At 48.2% G+C, this 22,381-nt stretch overlaps 7 protein-coding genes across 7 annotated transcripts; 2 read left to right on the forward strand and 5 right to left on the reverse strand. All coding sequences in view use genetic code 12, as the record gives it.

The window, feature by feature from the left end:
* Positions 1-41: 41 nt before the first annotated feature.
* Positions 42-2,156, reverse strand: LODBEIA_P06000 (uncharacterized protein; the record flags this gene model as incomplete). The annotated part of the gene is made up of 1 exon (XM_066976395.1): positions 42-2,156. The coding sequence occupies one exon, from the start codon at positions 2,154-2,156 to the stop codon at positions 42-44; it is 2,115 nt and encodes a 704-aa protein (XP_066827538.1).
* A 1,377-nt stretch (positions 2,157-3,533) lies between these two features.
* Positions 3,534-8,306, reverse strand: LODBEIA_P06010 (uncharacterized protein; the record flags this gene model as incomplete). Its single annotated transcript, XM_066976406.1, has 1 exon — positions 3,534-8,306. One exon carries the CDS (start codon positions 8,304-8,306, stop codon positions 3,534-3,536), a length of 4,773 nt encoding a protein of 1,590 aa, XP_066827539.1.
* A 307-nt stretch (positions 8,307-8,613) lies between these two features.
* LODBEIA_P06020 (uncharacterized protein) lies at positions 8,614-11,433 on the reverse strand (the record flags this gene model as incomplete). Its single annotated transcript, XM_066976417.1, has 1 exon — positions 8,614-11,433. The coding sequence occupies one exon, from the start codon at positions 11,431-11,433 to the stop codon at positions 8,614-8,616; it is 2,820 nt and encodes a 939-aa protein (XP_066827540.1).
* A 300-nt stretch (positions 11,434-11,733) lies between these two features.
* LODBEIA_P06030 (uncharacterized protein) lies at positions 11,734-12,144 on the forward strand (the record flags this gene model as incomplete). The annotated part of the gene is made up of 1 exon (XM_066976428.1): positions 11,734-12,144. The coding sequence occupies one exon, from the start codon at positions 11,734-11,736 to the stop codon at positions 12,142-12,144; it is 411 nt and encodes a 136-aa protein (XP_066827541.1).
* A 310-nt stretch (positions 12,145-12,454) lies between these two features.
* On the reverse strand, positions 12,455-14,149 carry LODBEIA_P06040 (uncharacterized protein; the record flags this gene model as incomplete). The annotated part of the gene is made up of 1 exon (XM_066976439.1): positions 12,455-14,149. One exon carries the CDS (start codon positions 14,147-14,149, stop codon positions 12,455-12,457), a length of 1,695 nt encoding a protein of 564 aa, XP_066827542.1.
* A 970-nt stretch (positions 14,150-15,119) lies between these two features.
* Positions 15,120-15,476, reverse strand: LODBEIA_P06050 (uncharacterized protein; the record flags this gene model as incomplete). Its single annotated transcript, XM_066976450.1, has 1 exon — positions 15,120-15,476. One exon carries the CDS (start codon positions 15,474-15,476, stop codon positions 15,120-15,122), a length of 357 nt encoding a protein of 118 aa, XP_066827543.1.
* A 2,132-nt stretch (positions 15,477-17,608) lies between these two features.
* LODBEIA_P06060 (uncharacterized protein) lies at positions 17,609-22,085 on the forward strand (the record flags this gene model as incomplete). Its single annotated transcript, XM_066976461.1, has 2 exons — positions 17,609-17,653; positions 17,730-22,085. The coding sequence occupies 2 exons, from the start codon at positions 17,609-17,611 to the stop codon at positions 22,083-22,085; spliced, it is 4,401 nt and encodes a 1,466-aa protein (XP_066827544.1).
* Between the last annotated feature and the right edge of the window lie 296 nt (positions 22,086-22,381).

Raw genomic sequence — 22,381 nt, forward strand, 5'->3', positions numbered from 1 at the left:
TTTCTTTTCTTCTCTCCTCTCTTTTCTTCCCGCTTCTCTTATCAAACTGAATTATCTTCAGGAGGCATTGAGTTGCCCCTCAACGTCAATGGATAATGACGGTGGTCGTCTTCCTCACCATCTTCATCATCACCGGTAGCCAAGCCCAATTTGAAACTGACATAGTCATCAGTATTCAATCCTTCTTGCGCCTCCTGTAAGCTGCCCAAGTCACCGGGTGTCATTAATCCAACTTTGGATCTGGGCGACCCTGGAACACTCAATGGACGAGTCAACTTCAAGTTGCTCGAGTTGTTGAAGGGATTAGCACCATTCTTGAACTTGTCAGGGTATGCTCTTTTCAACGACAATTGTCTAGCCTTAATATATTCCAACCCCATTCTCTTCCAGTCCAACAAATCACTCAATCTCTCAGTTCTATTTCTTTGATTGATTCTTTGTCTTCTTGTCTTTTCGCAAAATTCAAACATGTAGTCGGTCAACTGGTCAATGGACTCGTCGACTGATTTCAATCTACGGTCAACGATGTATATGCCGTAGTCGCTGGTGTTTTCAATCAAATCTTCCATGTAGCAACCAAACCCGGATAAATTGGTGGTGATGGAGGGGATACCCATAACGGTACATTCCGCAGGCGTATAGCCCCATGGCTCATAGTATGAGGGAAAAACACCCAAATGGCAGCCACGGACAAATTCGTCATAGTCTAATGACAAGATCGGGTTGTTGGCATTGAGGAATTCGGGGTGGAAAATGATCTTGACACGATCTTCAGGGCGGTTGAACAACTGGACACGTCTGATTTGGTTCAAGATGGGATCGGTGCTGTCGTCAATCATGTTGTGAGTGACAATCGGTGGTAGTCCCTCTCTTTTCAAAGCATAGATTCTTCTCTTGAGCAAAACTCGGTCCGCGGGCTTGATCAACTCATCAATTGACGGCACTTCATGCGCCTTATCCGCACCAAGGTGCTCAGTGTTGGGGTACCTTGCACAATGCTCAAATAAACGGTCCCCGACTTTCTTTTGCACTTCTTCAATGGTGGATTCCAATTGCTTAATCACGGCTTGTCCTTTCAACGTTTCTACTGTGTACGATTGCGTCTTGCCCGGCATGATAATGAATGCCACAACCGTCATCTTGGAGCCACTTTCTTTCAATCTGTGGTTCAATCTCGCCAAGGACTCTATAAAGAAATCGCATCCTTTATTTCTAAACTCGTATCTTCCAGCAATGAAGAAATATAACGTGTTTTCCAAGTCGAAATCGTAATTGCCGTAGAAATGGCCCTTAATGAACTCGTTAATCTTTGCCTTTTTAACGGCGTGCAAATTCTGAAACTCATGAACAGCTTGGAACTTGACCACGTTTAAACCATTGGGCAAGACCCCATCTGGTTTTCTCTTTAACAAATGCTCGGCTTCAAAAGCAGTAATGTGGGACACAGTAGTGAAAACATCAGCCGAATGAGTCGCGGATCTTTCAATGCAATAACGATGGTAGATACCTCTCTTGCCAGCTTCGGCATCGACATCGAAATTAGCCAAATTATTATAAAAGTCAATAGAACCAGCACAAAGATATCTTCCTAATAACGTAGCGTGGGTGGTGAAAATGGTGGTCACGTCGATTCTTCTCTTTCTGCACAAGGGCAACGCAATCCCGGCAAGCCATTCGTGGCAATGAGCAATCACAGCTCGGTCTCTATCGTTGTACACCAACTCGCCCAAGAACCACGCAACTAGATACCCCAACAAGATGGCATCGTTGGTCTCCAGGTCATGGTCCGGGGTGGGGATCCCGGCCACATTCCACAAATCGGCCTTCCATTCGTTCAAATAGTGGCCGGCCGACCAAATGTCAAACAACAACACGCGGGGCGCGCCCTCGATCAACCATCTGCCGTATAACCACCGTATGCCTTTGCTCGACATCGAGTCCAAGGTCTGCTTCACGAGCGGGTCCTTGACGGGCAATTCCTCCACTTCAATCTGGGCCGAGTGGTAGTTCCATGGTCCAATCAAGGTGTAGCGTTCCCTGTACTCGGCCACGGTGATGGGTGCCTTGGACTTTAACACGGAGTAGATGCCTCCAACCTTGTGGGCCACCTCGGTTGCAACTTCGAAAAGCAAGTGGTTGGTGATGTCTCTGGCCATGGTGCGCAGGTCTCCTTCTTCTTAGTCTTTCCCTATCGTGCAAATGCACTCGTCTAGCTTACCTTGCGGACGTTATAGAAATTGGCGTTGCTTCAAGTTCAAATTTGCCAATTCTCGAGGAGCTGTTCCTGTCCTAGTTCTTGCTCTTGTCAAAGGGTACGGAACGGGTGCCAATAGCTGGATTTTTCTGAGAAACAAACTGCACTCAATGTAAAGTGAGCCCCCAAACTTCAAACTATTATATATATATACGTATACGTATAAATGTATGAGGTATATATGCTGGGTGGTGGTGGTTGTTGTTGCGAGAGTGGAGTCTGGTTGGAAAATGTTGGATTTATTCTATTTGGTGACGAGAGCGAGAAGTCAGCAAATTCTCAACTGAGCGGAGTCCAGCCTGGGATGGAGAGATAATTACAACTGCCACCACAGCCAGTCCAGCTCCTATCACACGGTCGTACATGGCACGGTGCTTCTGCTTCCTGTTACCGCCGCCCCCGGAAATGGAAAAGAAGAGGCCACAGCAACACATGTACGGTGTCTGCTGGAGCCAGTGTGGAGAGAGGAGTCCATGGGGGAGGGGAATGAGAGAGAGTCGGGGGGGGGGGGGGGGGGGGATACACGAAAGTGGCCTAAATCAGTGGATCTGCGTCATAACCACACACTATCTTGTTCTTCTTCTAACTTGTCGACTCCCCTGTGGAGGGGCTGCGTTTACTAGATTAGAGATGGTATATGAGCATCGAAAGGCCCCTATGGGAGGTACGCACCTTCTCTTCTTGAATGTCTTCACGGTTCTCGCGATGGACCCGGCGCTGGCATCCGTAGCAGTGGAGTGATATCTGGACAGAGGGACTCAAGAGGAAATCTTGTTCACTTAACGGATTAGGAGATGCACAGCATTTATTGCGCATTATAATACAGAGAATGTCACACTGTATACATATATAATCCATCTCTGAACGAATGACAGAATCAGCTCAGAAGTACTGGATCCTAAACGCTGCTGGGTCCAACTAGTGTCAAACTGGCCGTGTTCATGTATCTGGGGATGTTGTATCTATCTGGCTCTGGTGTGGGGGCCCCGGTCCGAGCTCGGCACGTGAGCGGAAGACGCTACCACCCTTCCCCGACTGCAAGCCACACGCTGGGCGGTGTTGCTGAAAGAGGCAACCCTCTTCGTGTCGTGTCTCATTTTTTTGGCAATGCCGCACCAGCACCCGCACGAACACCAGCATCAATACCTCCTAGTTTCGTTGGCACTGGTGGTCCCTTGAGGGCGTTTCACCTACGAGCTATTCACAGGTGTTTGGACAGGGTAAGGAATCTTTCAGGTTTTTTATCTATTTCTTTTCCATTTGTTTTTTTTTTTTTTGACTACGATTTTGGAACTTTTCTTGGGCGTCTTCCTGGTCTAGACAAAGTGTCATCGCTCCCATCGTTCTCAAGTGGACGTTTCTGGCGTAGGCCGACGGTAGCAAGCAAATTGCGAAGTCTTCTTCCCTCGGGAACTGCACCCTGGAACATGCTTTGTGCCCTATTCTTATTTGTTCCTGCAGCAGGTGGGTCGTTCCCATTGACATCAACAGTCGTGGATATGTCACTCTCATGGCCTCTACCTTGCCCCATTAGGGCTATTCTTCCATGTTTCATCCTCTCGTGATGCACCTTGACCGGCGAGTTTGCATCTCCTTTCAACTCCAGCATCTCCTTGGCAAAATCAAACGCCTCGTCACGAAACGCTTTAATGTCCTTGTCGTTCTGGAAAATCGGCAACAACGACGACTGCGTCGGCGCCGTTATCTCCTGTCTATATATATATAATTTCACCTTGAGTTCAAGATTCAGAAAGGCAACACTCAAGGGCACCTTCTGAGGCACAACCAGACTCATCAATAAACACCTGGGGCACGAGGGCAAAAATTTCGTCTCAAAGGGCTCGTGCAAGTCGCGCACTCTCGAGCACTTGTTGCATATTTGATGCCTCTTTTTGGAAGTAGTTGTGGTTTTTGACGGAGACGTCAGCTGTTGCGAGGGAATTGGTAATGTGACCCCAGCCACGTTTGCTGAGTCGCTCGCGGATCTGGGTAATGCTCTGACAGGGCTAGCCAAATGCTGCGAAGTCTCCACCTCCTTCTCTAAAGCAACTGAGTTCCTCTCGGAATTTGCAGGTGCATCCGCTTTCTGCTGTGGTCCCTTTGCCGATGTTGAAGAACCTAAAAGTTCAACAGTCCGCGCTTGTCGCCTCTGAAGCTCGCCATTGCCCACGGACGAGGTCAAAGGTTCCACTGACCTGCTCCTCAAAACTCTTTGAGTGCTCTGTGCGCCTACTGGTGGAGGTTGAGCGGATTGCAGCGCTTGCCCTTCAAATGGCTTTGCATTGAGATCGGAGGTTTGAGTGTTATTGTTTTCTTTCATCACGACTGTTTCGTTGAATCCGGCACTGATCTCAACGGAGGAGCCTGTTTTGCCATGGTCATCACGAATACCACCAATGGGGAGTTCAAAACCTTCATGCTTCTCATTATCGCTCTCGATTGGATCCGATGGGGTTCTTGTTATCTTGGAAAGCAAATGAGCATCGCTGTCCTCTCCGCCATCGCTCATTTCCATATTATTTGCAAAATCCCCCCAGTCTTCGCCGCCGCCGCTAAAAACTTCACTTGTTGGTAGACGATCTTCACCGTTTGCATCATTGACCATCCCCACCTCTGCTTCAGACGAACCTACTTCTGAGACAAACAATTGCTCCGACTGCGACTGCGAGCTTGCTATCGCAGGCGACCGCCGATTCAGCGTGCTGCTGTGGTTCTCCATCTGGTCACTAGGGGGGTAGTTCGCATTAAACAATTCTCTACTTTGGTTCGGCAAAGAAGGTTCCTCTGAGTCTTCTGGAACAAACAAGTTGGTAACAGTAGTTCTTTCATCGCCATTCTCATTCCCACTCATTTGCGTCTCTTGACTTCCTTTATCGGAGTTTGCAAAACCCACATCAAGCACCTCTGCGTTTCGTTCCGCCGGAATGCTAGTCGCTGTCCTCTTCCTTGCAGAACGTGCTTCAGTTTGTCTTTCTCCACCATTTCTCCCAGTGGTTCGACGTCTCGCATTTGCGAGATGTTTATTCTGAATGTTTGCATTGGAGCCACGCGGGGCCGAAGTCTCGTGCCTGGCGGAAGAGCCAAAGTCCTTATTCAGATCGAGTGCTTTCCTTGTTTTGTCATCAGCCTGCTCATTCAAAGCTGAAGCTCTTGTAACCCTCGCGCTTGCAGATCTCGTCCTTTCTCGCCAGCGATCCTCGAAAATTCCTTCAACATCAGATTCCTCCGATCTGGAACTATCAGAGTCTATAATTAGATTGTACTTTCTCTGCGCCCTTCTTCTCGCTTCTTTAGCACTCATCTCGTTTCTCGCCAGTGGCGTGGATCTCGCGTTGCCTCTTTCACGCAGCAGTTCTGGCTCACGATGGTTGTCGGAACTAACACTGTCGGAGTCGTTGAGTAGATCAAACTTTCTCCGAGCTTGTTGCACTGCTATCCTAAAAGGAACCACCTCTTTTGAAGTCCCTGTGCGCCCTGTGCGCCTTGTATTTGTGTTTTCTTGGCTTTGGTTTATCCGTGTTTCCCTCAAGGGGCCATCCCGCCCACCTAATGAGGTCACGATTTCTGAAACTTGCAACTCATCGGCGGAATCATCCGAGTCAAGCAATAGATCAAACCGCTTTCTGGCATCTTTGATTGCTCTCTTATTTAACGGGAGCCCTCTTTTTCTAACCGACCGACGTTGGGTCCTCGCGCGAGCATGAGAGCGCGAGCTGCTCAGTTTATCATCGGAAGAGGAGGATATCGACACGATTTGTTCTTCGTTGCTTGGTTTTGGCTCCATTCCAGGACCTTCATCGATAATAGTAGCCGCTTCATCACGCGCATCGAGCTCAGATTCCGCCTTGGCATCTCCTTCCGAGAATACCACTCCGTTAGCAAGAACTGGTGGTTGCATCAATTCAACATCACGGCCAGAGTCATCGGAAATGACATTTGAAATGTCATCGAAGTCCGCCTCGTCATCGAAGCTGTTTATATCGTCTCCGATATTCATAGGTCCAAAATCTGCCACCTCTGATTGATTTGATAGGTTTTGGTCCAACAGATGAAGATTATAGTCATTTGTGTCAACCACCTCGGTGATTTCTTGTCTTGGTGATACTTCTGCACGTTGGTTTGGGATGACTTTAAAAACAGGCAGGGCGGAGGCACGATCGCTTTCGGCTTCATCTCTTGAAACGGATTTTGGTAACTGATGACTTGGTTGATCTCGTCCCTCTCGTCCATCTCGTCCCTCTCGTCCATCTCGTCCCTCTCGTCCATCTCGTCCATCTCGACCATCTGTGGTCACATTTTGTTTATTTACCCCATCGGCGTAAGGAGTAGAGAGTCCCCCCAGTAATTCCAAATAACCACTCGCAGGATTGGCCAACAATCCCCCAAAAGCAACAGTTCCGTTTCCTCGACTTTGACGATCATTCTGTAAACCAATGTTTTCGCCCTGGAGTTGACGCGCCAGATTCAAAACAGGTTCGCTCTGAGCATCGCCTGGTATTTGGTGGTTCTCGCGTCGGATATTCTCTAGCGTCTCTCCAGCAAGCGCGGCAGCTGAGGAAGCTCGGGTGTCTGAAGGTCTCGAGACAAAGCCACCAATAAAACCCGCACCATTGGCAACAGGAACATGCTGTTCAGCACTCGTTTCGCCAACGTATTCTTCCGAGTAATCTGTCATGTTGTTAGCTAGCAAGCTCTTTAGCGTGTCAGCAGACAAGTCCAACCTGTCAAATAGCTGACCTTCGAGCTCCATTGGCGGAAAAGTGCCATCTATCATCTCTTTGTGTGGTGTCCCAGTCAAGCCAGCTAGACCAAGAGGTATGAGGTATCTCAAGATATCCTTATCCTGCAAGAGCATCTTCACAGCGCGCGTGTCTCCCGAAGTAAGTAATTGTTTCAACAAATAAAGCTTTGTCAGTCGATCCAAATGGCCAAGGTATTCGACAAAGATGTGCTTATATCTGGGGTCGTTGTTGTAGCCATCAGTAAACCAACAGCGTGGACACGATTTCATATTGCGGAAAGCTCGGGGCTCGTCTCGCGGACGAAATTGGTCGCAAATTCGACAATGCAAGTTTTCAAATTCATTATTGGAGGAGTTTCCGGGAACGGGTGTCAAGGTGGAGGGATGAGACAGTGGGTGTCTCAGTATATCACTACCAACAACTTGCATCGAGATGCCATTATAAGCCATGGGTCCATGATTGGCAGATACCGGAGCAGCCGCAAGGCAATCCGAGGCAGGTTGCAAAGACGTGTTTTCATTATTAGCGTCAGCTCGTAATCCGTTGACACCACTGGCGAGATCCATCACCGCGTCGTTAGCAACAAGCGGCTTTGATGAGCCGTACCCACGTTTGAGCGAAGCCGCTGCATCAAGTTGTAAGGAAATTTGGCTAAACGGAGATTGCACTAGAATAGAATGGTCGGGAATTGAGCCATGTGGCACTTGCGTGGCACCACCATTACCGGTATTGACGCTCGATAATCTCACTGGAGGCTGCATTGAGCCATGTGGCACTTGAGTGGCACCACCATTACCGGTATTGACGCTCGATAACCTCACTGGAGGCTGCATTGTAGGCCCATTTGTAGCATCCACCGCCAAAACTTTATCTGCTGCAGCACTGCCATTTCGAGCACCATCTTGGAGCAAGTGCTCGTTACTACTAGCATTGGAACGCGTTGCGCCTTCATTACCGGCGGCGGTGGCCTTTCTGACGTCGCCAAAAGGCAGACGTGGAGCCTGATGCAACTCTCCAACCCCTGCTCCATCTCCGTCTCCATCTCCAGATTGAGCTAGCAGCGGGATGCTCTCCTTTATCAAAGAACATAATGGGGCTAGCCTCCCTTGCGAGGGGCCAATCTGCCACAACGCGTACTTCCTGGTCGCAACGGAAAACCTGTCAAGACATTGTTCGAGTGGTAGGTTATTCTCCTTGCACAAGTTCCAAGTCCGCGCTATTCGACAGGTGGGACATAGCACCCTGGACCTGTCCTCCTTGGGCTCCTGTGGCCGCCTCTCCTGATGGCAACCTATGCACTTTTCAAGCATGAGATGCACCTGTTTTAACCTGGAAGTTGATCTGAAACTGGCTCAGGACAAACATGCACCCCAGATGTTATGTAGTTCGTGAACCTTCTGGTGAGGAAGGCGCGAGGCAGAAAGAAAAAAAAAGTTGATGACACGACAAGACGCCATTTGGCGTTTGGGAACAGCAGCTCCATAGCACGTTTTGAACAGTTCACGGTTCACGGCTTACGGCTCACTTTCATCATCATTCTACCGTTTTGAAGAAAAGGATTCGTATCTCTACTGGACGAGATCAAGGTGGGAAGATTGCAAAAAAAAAAAAACGTCTCTATACCTCTATAAGCTCATCATCTTCCGAATCATCGTCGTCATTTTCCCCAGCAAAAGTCAACGGCTGTCCCAGGGCCTTCGACTTTAACTTCATATTCATATTCAAATTTGAATCCGACGGCCCCATCCACTCACCGTCACTATCGCCATCGTCCATTTCTTCATCGTCGTCCCCATCCGCGACAAAGCTGTGGATCCCATCCTCATCCTCCTCCAGCTGTGCATCGTCACCTTTACCTTCACTTGCATCTTCTTTGAGGTCCTTGCTGGCGCTCAAAAAAGTTAGCAAGTACTCATTCTTCTTGCCCACGCTCACCACCTCTTTTGCGGTTTTGCTCAAGTACCGACTCAACAACTTCAACGCCGGTCTAAACTCAAACTTGTGGCTCGCCATGTAATCGCCATGTTGGACCAATAAACTCTTAATCCAGATCAAGTAAAACTCAATGTGAGGCGAGTCGAGCTTGTTCAAGACTTCGCCAACGAAATTGAGGATCCGATTAACGTAGAGCACTGGTATGTCCTGAGCAATCAACTTTATATCCTTGAGTGGCACATTTTCGACAACGCGGTGGATCAAGTAGGTTTCGTTCAAGCGGAGGGCCATGATTAGTGCCACAAGGTATTCCTTCTGCTCGAGCGACTCCAAGGTCGACTCGGGGGTGATGTCAACGTCCAAGTCGAAGGGGTCAAACACGAGCTCTTGGTTCACAGAATAGACTAGGAGACCCTCGGTGGTGGCTGCGGCAAATGCCGATGTTGTGGGAGAGAACTGCAAGCAGGTGACGCGGATTGCGGGTCGAGTTCGGCGCTCGCTTGGGTCACCACCGCGTTGAGAACCGGGTAATGTGTTATCTATTCTATCTTCCAAGTCGGAGTTTTCTCCATTGCGGTCGATTAAATCGGAGTTGATACCCGCGTCGGTGATCTTGCCACTCTTTAAAAACTGCAACGTACCGTCAATCGACATGTTTTCCGAAACGATAAATCTCTTCAACAACACTTCGTTGTCGATATCGTACATGCAGATGGAGTTGTTGTATCCTCCAGCGAGCAAAGTGGACCCATCGAAGGAGTAGGCAATGGTGTCAAAATATTTACCACGGTTGGAGTTTTGGCTGACAAACTTGTCCTCGAGAAATCTTCCGCTGATGATGTCTTTGCGTGCATCAATGAGGTGCACTTGTCTCGCGTCTTCAATGTCAAACACGGTGATGTGTCCATCCAAGGTGGAGACGGCCAACTCTTTACAGTCAGGCCGCATGGTGAGGCAAAGGACATCACTCGATATCTCAATGGGTTCAACAGTTTGACTTCGCGAAAAAATGTTCCATACTCTCACAGTCTTGTCCCACGATGCAGATGCCAACATTGAGTTTTCCTGACCAAATGCAAGACAAGATATCGGCCCTTCGTGGCCGGTCAAGGAGTCAAGCAACTGGCCCGTTTGCACGGACCACACATAAATCTCAAATGTGTCCTGAGATCCACCAACAATGATTTCTCCACTTGGGTCAACCGCCAAGCAGTTGAACTGGATTCTCGAAGTGGCAGTGAATGTTTTGAAATTTCTGAAACGGATCAAGTCAAAAGCTCGAATCGTGCCATCCAACGAAGACGAGAATAGTACTTGGCCCCTCTTGGCAAACTGCACTTGTGTCACGGCCGAAGTGTGCTCGGTGAATGTCATCAAACAAAACCCCGAGGCCACATCCCAAATCTTGATCTTGCCGTCGTCTGACCCCGTGACGACTCTAGAACCATCAGGGGAATAGCAAAGCGTGTTCATGGAGTCGAAATGGCCCTGCTGTTTCAAAATGTACGATTCAGACTGCCATTCGTACACCAAAAGCTGTCCCAATTTCGATGACCCGAAAGCGAGCCACTCACCGGTTTTGTTGATGTTTACCGTGTCCACGGTATTCTGTCCCATGCTCAACAGCTGGATGTGGTTAAACTCGTCCCCTAATTCGTAAATCCTAAACTCTCCATTACTAAACCCAACAACTAGCAAATTCGATTGTGGGTGGAATGTAGCACATCTAAGTTTGCCATTGGCATAGAAAAAGTTCTTTGCAGCAATTCTCCATTGCCTGGGTTTTTCCTCTTTAATCTCCTCGTCGTCTTTGCCTTCTTCGTCCTCTTCATTGAGTGATTCTGTGTACTCCCAACGAAAGAGCGCACCATCTTTACTCACAGTGTATATCACGTCGTTATCCTTGCTGAAAAAGGCATTCACCACATAATCTCGATGTCCCGAGAATGTTCTCGCCACATCGCTGTCGCTGCTTTCCAAAGAATAGATCCTCGCCGTCATGTCCTTGCTCGTGCTTATGAAATACTTGGAATTCTCCGACCATGAAATGCTGAGCACATCGTCGAAATGGCCCAGGTACACCCTGTGCCTCACAAACGGCGCAAACTGCCGGTCCTCGGTAAAGTCTGGAGTTTTCCAAACCTGCACGAACCGACCCACGGCAACGGCAAAGTACTTGCCACAGGGACTGAATTCGACATTGGAGACTTTCGACTTGAAGTTAAAGTGGTGCAACACTACACGAGAGACGAAATTGACCAAGATGGCTCTTCCGTCCTCGTCTACCGAGATTAAAAGCGTGTTGTTCCTGTTCAAGGCTATGCATTGGATATTTTTGCGGTGCTGGTAGCTGAATGTGAATGATTGTGACCTGATGAGATCGAAGCAGGTGACACGATTGCCCACTGGAGATAGCAATTTCGAGCCGTCTTTGGTAAATACAAGATTCCCCTTTTTATATACCGTTCCCAATAAGTTGGAGAGCTTGAAATCCGACTTCATCGTGGTTGCAAGTGTGTGTCTGTGCTTGGAAAGAAAAGGATGTCCCGATGATATTGAGCAGTTTTTTTTCAAAGCCCTTTGGAAATTTTCTGAATATTTTGGCGATGGTCTTCGCGATCAACTTTTACAAAACCTTCAATTTTCCCCAACCCAGATTCTTGAAGCAAACATCCCCAAAGAAAAAGAAAATCTCACCTTATCAACCCGCTCTCATCATTCGCCCTTCTTCATTTTCCATTTTCCATTTGTCATCTGCCGTTATCCTAGAGACTAGATTTCATTGTTTTTTTTTTTTGCACCATGTCAGGCGGGTTATCAAGTCGAGTCATGAACATGAAGTTCATGCAGAAGGCAGACAATCTCAAACAAAGGAAAGTAGAAGCTGCAGAAGAAAGACAAGACGAAGAACTGCTGCGGACGAAAGTCTTGGACACATCAGAGTGGTCCTTGCCGATTCTGGAAAGCATACTAAAAAGAGCATCGAGAAAGCCCCGCACGCAAAGCGTAGGGTACGGCCAGATCATGAGCGACGTGAGCTATTTCCGCAAACGGTCCTGGGGTGGCTCACTACAGATTGAAGAACTATCTAGCGAGGCTGCACCTAGTCGAAGTCGAAAGACGGACGCGAACCAGGACTTGAGCTCAATGTGGCGGAAACGGAAATTGGATGATGGAGATCATTACGGAAAGAAGCGAATGCATAGAAGTTGACCTTAAAAAACAAGGGGGGAAGGTGGGAAGCTGAAGGCCCTTTCATCAAATTTGTGTCCGATATTCCATAGACACTTAGTTTCAATTCGGGATAATAGATATTCAATGGACCACTGAAGCAGAAATGGAATCGCGAGGGATGCGTGCAAGCAAACCCACGGAACGCAATGAGAGCCACGGAGGCAGGATCGTTAAAATAGAACTTATAATGCATGCAACAACGATGAAACCTATCACAATCTGTAAACGAAACATAGATCCTACAAGAATTGGCTCTGTCTATTTTTCTTTTTCTCTATTTTTTCTACATTCACCTCGACCCATTCTTCTTCTCCTCCGAGTTTCGGTGCTTGACCATACCGACGATTGCTCGAGCTAGGTCATCGACAAAACACTCAAACACAAATAGCCCGAAAAGGAGCGCAGTAGTGACGCCCATCAACAACGTGGCGTTGATCTCGGCAAAACTGACCAACACAACAGCGAGTCCCACGAACAACCGTAGGCTTATCTTCCACTTGGGTCCAATGCAATGTGCACCTTTTCCATCCAAGTTTTTCTCCACTAAGCCCTGAACAAGCAAGCTCCACAACGCCACGCAGATTCCGCCATTGTAAAAAAAAGCCAACCCGAGCATGTCGTCGTAATTTTGAGTTCGCCCCACTGCAATCTTGCACATCTCGCCACCGGCGTTCGCTGCGAGAACAAGCGCTGAGATCAAGGGGAGGTGCGAGTACGACCACACCGTTGATGTCCAGACATTGTTCCGCAATGGATGGATTGCTTTGAATGTAAGTCCGCCGAAAAAATAGAGCCAGAACAAAAGATAGGCGTCGAGAAGAAGAAACACCCCGCGAAGGTATTTCGAGGAGAAGCCTTCGCCGAGGGGCGCCTTGGCCACTGCCACGTATAGGAACTCTCCGATGGCAATGGTGACGAATGTCGAGTACCGGTCCATTTCATGTTCCAAGTTCATCGCGATCGAGGTGCTCAACCGCAAGAGTCTCTTGGTGAGTGGGTGGAAGCAGATCACCGAGCTGAGTTGTTCCAAAAAGAAAAAAGCGAGCGCAAGGGCGATTTTCACTCTGATGGAGACAAAGATGACCGCGATCCAGCTTAGCGAGGTGACGACGATCGTGCCCGCGTAGAGCCGTTGCTGGGTGCGGTGCTCGGGGATGTAGAAGGAGTATATGATGAGCGACGTCGCGAGCGTCAATCGGCATAGCATATAGGGAACAACCACCGCTGCCGACTGCGAGTAGCTCTTGTTGAACCCCACGTGGCTATTGATGTAAAAAACCAATAGACAGATGATCCAAAATAGCGTCGTGACTTGCGTTAGATCCTCGTTGTAGTAGAAATTGGAAAAGTCCTTAATGTCGTTCCACACTGTCCACACCGGCATGAAAAAGATGAAATATTCAAGCAACGCAACCCCGGCAGGCTCGCCAGCGGCGTTATTGGCCAAGTTGGCAATCATTCCCACGTATAGCAAGTCCAAAAAGAGCTCGGGGCGCGACGAGCCTCGACGGCCTTTGGTGCGGTGCAAGACTCCATCCTTGTGAAAGTTGAGAGCCCGCGGCCTCATGATCCATTTTCGTTGGTCGTACCCCTTGATGTATTTGACACCAGTTGAGTCAGTGTGGCCGTATTTCTTCTCCAAAACGTCTTCTTCGTAGCTCGATACGGGAGCAAGCGGCGGAAGGTCGTGTTCAAAGAGCTTCTGGGACCAGGTCCGGTTCGGGTTGGCAGCTAGCGTTTCTCGTCTGGTGAGGTGCCTCTTGAGCTCGAGTTGTTGAAGTTGAAAGGCATCCGAGTCTTGCAACCTAGTTAGTTTTATACCTTGGTCATCGAATGCGCCGTTGTCAATCTCTAGCCTAGCGCAGTGGGGACAAATGGGGATTTCCGATTTTGGCTCCTCCCGTAGGTGTTCTTTTGGTGGTTCTCCTTCAGAACTAGAGGTAGTAGCTGTCTTTTCCTCATCTCCTCTAACGGGAACCGTCATTCGCAACCTGCTCTTCTGGGCCAATTCTCCTTTAAGTCCGGGTCAACGCGGGATATGCAGAACATGCTTGAAGAGAATGTCACAAGCAGATGGGGCTGAGTTCTAGCAAACTGGGTATTGGGAACTGGTTATGCGCCTTGTCCCATCCATTTCCACCGCGAGAGGGAGAAGGCTTTTGCAATCGCCGCCAACATCGAGTCCAAAAATGGGAAGGAGTTCAAACTTCGTCTTCTTTTTGTTCTTCCAGTAAATGGTGTGCAGTGATGAACTCCCAGCCTGCTTCCTTTTCAAGGTGGTTGCTCTTGATCCTCAGCGGATCAATCTGCCATATATATGTCCATATATATATTATATCAACCTAATCAATAAGTAGATGGATTTTCCTGTCACTACAGAAAAGGGTGGACTCTTTTGCACCCTTCGTCGCTTAACCTCCCCGTTTTCTTCTCGAGCAAGCAATCAAGATATCATCAATAGTACGCTCAAACACAAATAACGCCACCAAGAGCACAGTGGTGACACCTACCAAGAGCACCGCCTTCAACCCGGCAACAATCCCAACGGGGAATCGCAAAGTAATCTTCCATTTGGGTCCCAAGACATGCACCAGTGCATCATCGAGACTCTGTCCAAGCAGACCTTGAATAAGCAAACTTTATAACGCCACGCATATTCCGCCATTGTAGAAAACAGGCAATCTGATCAACTCCTCTGAGACGCGCAGCACGTCGCCTTGGCACATGAACCCGCCCGCTACCGCAGCCAAGATGATCGCCGAGATCAAGGGGAGGTGCGAGTAGGTCCAGATGGTCGAGGTCCAGATGTTGTTGCGGAGTGGGTGGATGGCTCTGTTGTATAAGCCGCCAAAGAAGTAGAGCCAGAACACGATGTATGCGTCGAGAAGGGGAAATACTTGTCGGAGGTATTTCAAAGTCAAGCCTTCTCCCAAGGGCTGTCGCGCCACTGCCACTTATAGAAACTCGCCGATGGCGGTGGTGACAAAGGTGGATGAGCGCGAGGGCAATCTTGAGTTTGACATTGACGAATAGCACCGCGATCCAGCATAGTGAAGTGATGAATATAGCCACTGCTGGGGCCTGTGCTCGGGGATGTAGAAGGAGTAGATGAATAACGCGAGGGCAAGCGTGAGACGACGCAGCATATAGGGCACCACGACCGCGGCATCTTTACCGTAAGATTGGAGGATCCCCGTGTGGCTATTGATATATAGCGCAAGTAGGCAAATGGCGGTGACTTGCGTCACGTCTTCGTAGTAGTAGTAGTTTGTAAAGTCCTTGATATCGTTCCACACCGTCCATATCGGCATGAAAAAGAGGAAATACTGCAAAATGGCAGCCCCGGTGCTTTCCTCAGTTGCGTTATGGGCCAAGTTGGCAATCGTGCCCACGTATAGCAAAGTCCGTGAATAGCACGGGGCGCGAAAGGCGGCGGCGACCTTTGGTGCGGTGCAAGACGCCGTCCTGGATGAAGCTCAAGGCACGAGGCTCCATCACCCATTTCTTTTTTTAAGGTGGTGGTCGGAACAGCTCTTGATGTGGATGACCCCATCTTCCGTGTCTCCATATTTCTTGTCGTACGTATTTTCATTGTCGCTCAATTCCGGTGCAAGTGAAGGGAGCTTGTATTCGAGTAATCGCTGGGTCCATGATCGACCAGGATTGGCTGCCATCGTTTCTCTCTTGCTGAGCCTGAACGTTGTGTTTTTTCCAAATGTTAAATCGCTCAAGCTGATCTTGTCGGGGGCATGTTTCTTTTCATCGCTGGGATGGTTGCGATCCATGACAAGAATCTGGAACCGCCTTTGAATAGTTGTAAGACAGGGGTCACGGGAAAGAAGAACATGTATGGAGGGCATTTGACGTGTTTATTTATAAACCGGTAATGTTGACCCTGGATTGACCCTGGATTGACCATGAATTGGCCCAGATTTGACCTAGACTTCCTGACCCCGCCAGCCATGCAGCTTGTATTTCCATCGGGTGGTCTTCTAGGGGGGGCTTTTTCGCAGCCGCCTTACCGCTCAACATTTCAAGTCCTGACATTATTGACGTGTCTAGTGGTTTTCGCACATGAGTGTGTCAAAAGTCAAAGCTTGCCTCATTATGGATGAATGAGCACATCGATAGGAGAAACAAAAGGCGTCTAAAGGTTCGACTCTTGTTAATGATTGAGTCTGCGAACTAGATTTGTCTCAAGAGCTTTAGACCCAGAGGGAGGTGCTTCAGTGTGGGATAGACTTTATCTCTCAAGAGGAAGAAGCAGGAAAAAAAAAAAAAAGAATAAAACAGATAACACCTCCATCTTCCAACCGATTTTCAGTATCAGCCATGACACACATTTTCTTTTTTTTTTTCATCTTCCAAGGACGTAAACGGTGCCTGGTTCACTATCAACATTTCAAAGCAAACCACTCGCCAATACTACAGAGATCCAAAACCGTTCAGGAGTGAGCCGCACAGACCGAAAAAGAAAGCTTCCATGGAACACAAAACCCAAGTCACACAGGGGTCGAATCTCGACCAAAGTGCACGCCCCCTCTCCTCGAGTCGAGCCAAGCACGTGACTTTGCCCCATAGCGAAGAAAGCCAACCAACCAACCAACCACCCATAACCACGTCCCTAGATGCTCAGCTCGGCGTTGCACAAGTCATGGTCAAAAGAGTGTGTTTATTGTTACAAAGGCACTCGTAGTGAGCAAACATACAAATACAAAACTGATAAGAGCTCTGTCCCTGGCCCACCCGCCGCAATGAAGTGAAAAGAAAGCAAGGCTGCGATCTCTCTCTGCACATGATGATGATACGACGAAGATAGACGATGGAGCAAGATGAGATTGCTCCTACCGAGAGTGGCTGTTTGTCTTTTTCTGGTTGGATTGCTACCCGGCAAGCAGCCTTGAATGTCTCCATTGTTTTCACGGCCAGCTTCCCGTGGATGTAACACGAGAACTGCCTCTCCTGCTTTCTCTCTGTTGAATTGCCCCTTCTCCGTGTCCCGTGTTCCAACTCAATCTCTCTCTCGGAGTTGAATCTGGCTGAAATTCCACACCTCAGAGCGAGGATAGCCTTAGTATACATCAGTATATATACACATATATTTACCCACATTGCTTGCCTCGTCTGCTTCTCACATGAAGTAGCTTAATCTTGATAGCATCTATATCTTCCTACAACTTCACCCTTTTTTTTTCCTTTTTTTTTGCCTTCTGTTTGTTCTGGGGATCAATCGTGAATTTTTCATTTAAAAACAATCTGGTTAGCCAAGTTTTAAAAATCCCTCTCCCCCTCCCCCTTTCTTTCTCAGTGGTACATCACCAACACTCAAAAGTTTTCAATTGGTTCTCGCTGGTCAATTCAATTGCTGTTATATATATATATTTATTTATTTATTTATTTCTTTGTCCATTTCTTTGGATAATCACATAGCTATTTCATCAGCATGACTGACGTTGTAGCACCAGATGCTGCAGGAGGAGCAACCAATGTATGTCCATGACTCCCATCCTTGGTTCTCGAGTGTGTGTGTGTGTCTTTTTTTACTGACTTTTTTTGATTTCTAGCCCAATGATCTACTCCTGCCTCCACCGCAAGTCAAAGTGGACCAGTCGGTGTCCGCGGGTGAAGCTTTGGAACCTGAAAAGGTTAAGGAGGCTGAAAAACTCAAGGAGGGGCAAGCCAATGGCGGTGCCAACGGCACCTCACAGGAACATCGCCGTACGCTCGATCCAGCTCACCTGAAACACCAGACTAATGATGGCCGATTGAGTTCCAAGAGCGGGCCTCCACAGCAGCAGCCACCGCCAACTCCGCAATCCAATGCCAATGGCCCTCCGGCACAATTGAATGGCGCACCGAATCATCAGGCACCACCACCACCAGTGCAGAATAACACCGCCCCGGTCCGCAATAATGTCGCTGCTCCATCACACCCTTTTCCTCCTAATCAAAATCATACCAAGGCTCCGGGCCCTAGCCCTGGCGCTGCTCCTGTTGCTGATGGCAATGGCTTTGCTCCTGCTGCTCACAGCAACAACGTTCAGCAACTACCGGTTCAAAAGAATTTCACTCCACAAGATGCGAAATCTGCCCCACAAAATAATAATGTCAACAAGATTCCACCACCACAGGTGCAAAATACCGTCCCGCAAGCAAACCACCAAATACCTCCAGCAGCCCAGCAGCAAAGTCAGGTAGCACCACTTCAAAATAACCACTTTCCAGCGCAAGCGCAAGCGCAACCTCCAAACAATGGTTTCCATAAGCAGAACGAGCTCTCGGCACAACCTTCAAAAAAATCCTTGCCGGGCTCAGTTAGGTCCACGGGCAAGTTGCAACCCAATGGCATCGAGCCGAAACAGACAAAGTCTTCTCTGGAAACCAAAGTAGCTCAGGAGCCTCAATCAAAGGAAGAAGAAACGGGTAAAGCTCGTGGTGAACACAAGCTGCTGCCAGGATTGTTGATCCCCAGTGAAGATTTCGACTTGTCCAACGTCAAGACCAAGCCCCCACCAAGACCCTCGGTGGAGCCTACATTTAGAGGCTGGAAGGAAGTTGGAGGCTACGAAGAAGATGATGCATTGACGGCTGCCGACGAGACTGTCGATTTATTATCCAAAGGCTCGATTTTTGACCAATACTTGCCCACCGTTATGTATGGAGACTGGTATCACAACTCTGCTTATTTGATCCTCGGAGGCTTGCTCTCGTGGCTCGTGGGGTGGTTGAGATTCTCAGTGGCTCCCTTGTTTTTCATTATGGTTGTGTTTGCCCTTTTATACCGTGCCTCCGTCAAGAAATACAGAGGCCTCTTGAGAGAACAGGCCCAGCGTGAATTTTCAGTTAAGCGCATCGAAGACGATTACGAGACTATGGACTGGTGCAACTATTTTTTGGAGAAATTCTGGTATTTTTTGGAACCATCCATTTCACAAATTGTGTGTGACCAAGCTAACCCAATCTTGGCTGGGTTGCCGATCCCAGCATTTGTCACTTCGGCCTGGCTCGATAGTTTCACCTTGGGTACAAAGCCGCCAAGAATCGATAAAGTCAAGACTTTGATTGGCACTGCCGATGACGTTGTGGTTATGGACTGGGGTTTTTCATTCACACCCAATGCCAATGTCGATGCCAACAATAAGCAATTGAAAAACAACGTTAATGAGTGCATTGTTGTCAAAGTTTCATTATTTGGTATCACCATCCCCGTGGCCATTGACGATGTTGCGTTTAGCGGCATTGCCAGAATCAGATTGAGAATGATGTCGTCATTCCCACACATCGAAACAGTCAATGTCTCAATGTTGGAGCCACCAAAGTTTGATTTCAACACCAAGCTCTTGGGCGAGGCTTCTTGGTGGTGGGAAGTATTGGCTATCCCAGGTTTATACCCCGTTATAAACGAATTGGTTAAAAAATATGTTGGTCCAATTGTTTTCAACCCCATGTCGTTCCAATTGAATGTCCAGCAATTGTTGGCGGGTAACGCATTGGACTCGGCCGTTGGTGTCTTGTGCATTAATGCCAACTCAGCTCGTGGCTTGAGGGGCTTCAAGACCATTGGCAACACCTTGGATCCATACTTGACTTTTGGCTTTAGAGACAAGGTGTTGGCCAAGACCAAGACTATTAGCAACACCAGTGCACCACAATGGAAGGAAACGGTTTACATTCCCGTTTCATCATTATCGGAGCCATTGAATATCACCGTTGTTGACTACAACGATTTTAGAAAAGATAGACAAGTTGGTGCTGTTCAGTTTGATTTGGAATCGTTTGTCGAGTCACCTGACCAGCCCAACTTGACTGCTGCCTTTTTGAGAAACAATAAGCCAGTGGGAGAATTGAGCTTTGGAATGAAGTACATGCCCGTGTTGATGCCTGTTAAGCAAGCTGACGGTGCCACTCAGCCACCACCTGACTTGAACACCGGTGTTGCTCGTATTGAAATTGCCGAAGCAAGACACTTGAAAGGTGGCGATAAGGGTGCCTCGACTAGTGCCGAGTTGGTGTTGGACAATAAGTCGATTCTCAAAACACCAGTTCAAAAGAATACTAACACTCCTGGCTGGGGTGCTTCTACTGAAAGAATTGTGTTTAACCGTGCCAAAGCCAAGGTCAAGGTTATCATTAAGGATGCCAACGGTAAGACGCTTGGACAAATTGTTCGTAGTTTGAACGAGTTGATTGACTCGACTCAAGTTGATCTGACTTGGTTCCCCTTGAGCAGCGGAGGAGAGGTTCGAATCACCACCAATTGGAAGTCTGTCGAGATGGAAGGTGCAAGTGGTGCAGGTGGTTACACCCCTCCAATTGGTGTTGTCAGGGTTGGCATTGAACATGCTGAAGATTTGCGTAATTTGGAAACGATTGGTAAAGTAGACCCCTATGCGAGATTATTGGTGAATGGGTTTGAGCGAGTTCGAACTGCTGCGGTGGAGTCGTCATTGAACCCCACTTGGAATGAGATTCACTATGTCAGTGTCTCTTCGCCAAATCAGAAATTAACCATAGAAGTGATGGACGTCGAGTCCCACTCTGCTGATAGGACATTGGGCTCGTTTGACGTCAAGTTGAATGAGTTTATCCAAAAGGACGAGTTGGGAGAATACATTGAACATGTGGACAAGAAGGAAAGAACTGGTAAATTGATTCACAAGAAAGGACCAAAAGGTTCGGTTACTTACACGATATCATTTTATCCAGCATTGCCCGTGATGACTGAACAAGACTACAAGGACGAAGCTGAGCAAAAGGAGAAACTCGCAAATGACAAGAAGAAGTTGGAGCAGGACGAAAAAGAAGCAGCCAACCACAAGGTCAAGAAGAATGAGGCGGGGCAAGAAATCAAGAAGGAAAACGAGGACCAAGAAGAGGTTGACGATGACGAGCTCGACGACGGTGATGACTATAGCCGGAAATTGAGATTGAGCATTGACGAATTGATTGAGTACAAGAGTGGAATATTGGTGTTTGAAATCATCGAGGCCAACATTAGCAAAACGGACACGTATTTGCAAGTCTACTCGTCGAATCAAGGATACCCCGATTTCATGACCAGAAAGCTCAAGAAAAAATCGAGTGTGATTGAGATTACGGGCGACTCCACCATCACCCAATTGGAATGGGCAGAGACCTGTTTCAGGTTAGTGAAGGCGCAAGACGACAACAGAGTCGACAAGTGCGTTGCCGAATGCACAATCCCCACGTTGCAGTTGCTCAAGAATGGAAGCAAAAACCCCATGCCCGTGGAGTTGGGTCTGGGAAACACGTTCAAGATTTTATTCTCGTGGATCCCCTTGATTTACAAATCGGGTATCCCACCACAGGACTCGATTGACAACTCCGGTATCCTCAACGTCGAAGTGCTCAGCGCCAAAGGCTTGCCATCGTCGGACAGAAACGGCAAATCCGACCCTTACATGAAGGTGTTTCTCAACAGCGAAAAAGACCCATTCACAAAGACCAAAGTCGTTAAAAAGACGCTTGACCCTACATGGAACCACAAGGATACCGTTGAAGTTGCCAACAAGTATGACTCGGTGTTGCGATTCGAGAGTTGGGACTGGGACATGGCCAACCCCGACGACTTCTTGGGTGAAGGCTTTGTCGAGCTCAGTGCGTACGACATGAAGGAGGGCGCTGTGGAAATCGAGATTCCGCTACAAGGCGAGCAGGGCGAGCCCGCGGGAACCGCATACGCGAAATTATCATTCAGACCAGAGTTTGTGCTAAGCGTCAAACCAAAGGGTTCGTCGACTATTGGAGGCGTGAGCACTGTCGGTAAAGGTGTCGGTAAAGGTGTCGGAACCGTTGGCAAAGGTGTCGGTAAGGGACTCGGCGGCGTCGGAAAGGGCGTCGGTAAGGGACTCGGAGGTGGGATCAAGGGAATCAAGAAGGGATTACATATAGGATCATAGGATGATTTTTTGAGTTTTTTTTCTACTGAAGTATTTCAATCTGGACTTTTTTAATTACATTGTTTTTTTTTTTTATTTTGGAAATGAACTGGTGCTTGGTTGATTGGTTGCTTGGGTAGATTGCCTGAGCATGTTGGACCAATACTGTTTCTCTTGGTGGTGGAATCCACCACCTCCCGCAGCTGCTTATCCTGTCCCTTCTTCTGATCGCACTCTTTTGTTTTCCTCTGGTTCATTCAATCTATCTCATCGTGCGGAAAAAAAAGTAGCTGAAGATTTTACAACCCTCATCAGTT

Source organism: Lodderomyces beijingensis (genome assembly GCF_963989305.1).
Source record: "Lodderomyces beijingensis strain CBS 14171 genome assembly, chromosome: 1".
Taxonomy (NCBI): Eukaryota; Fungi; Ascomycota; class Pichiomycetes; order Serinales; family Debaryomycetaceae; genus Lodderomyces; species Lodderomyces beijingensis.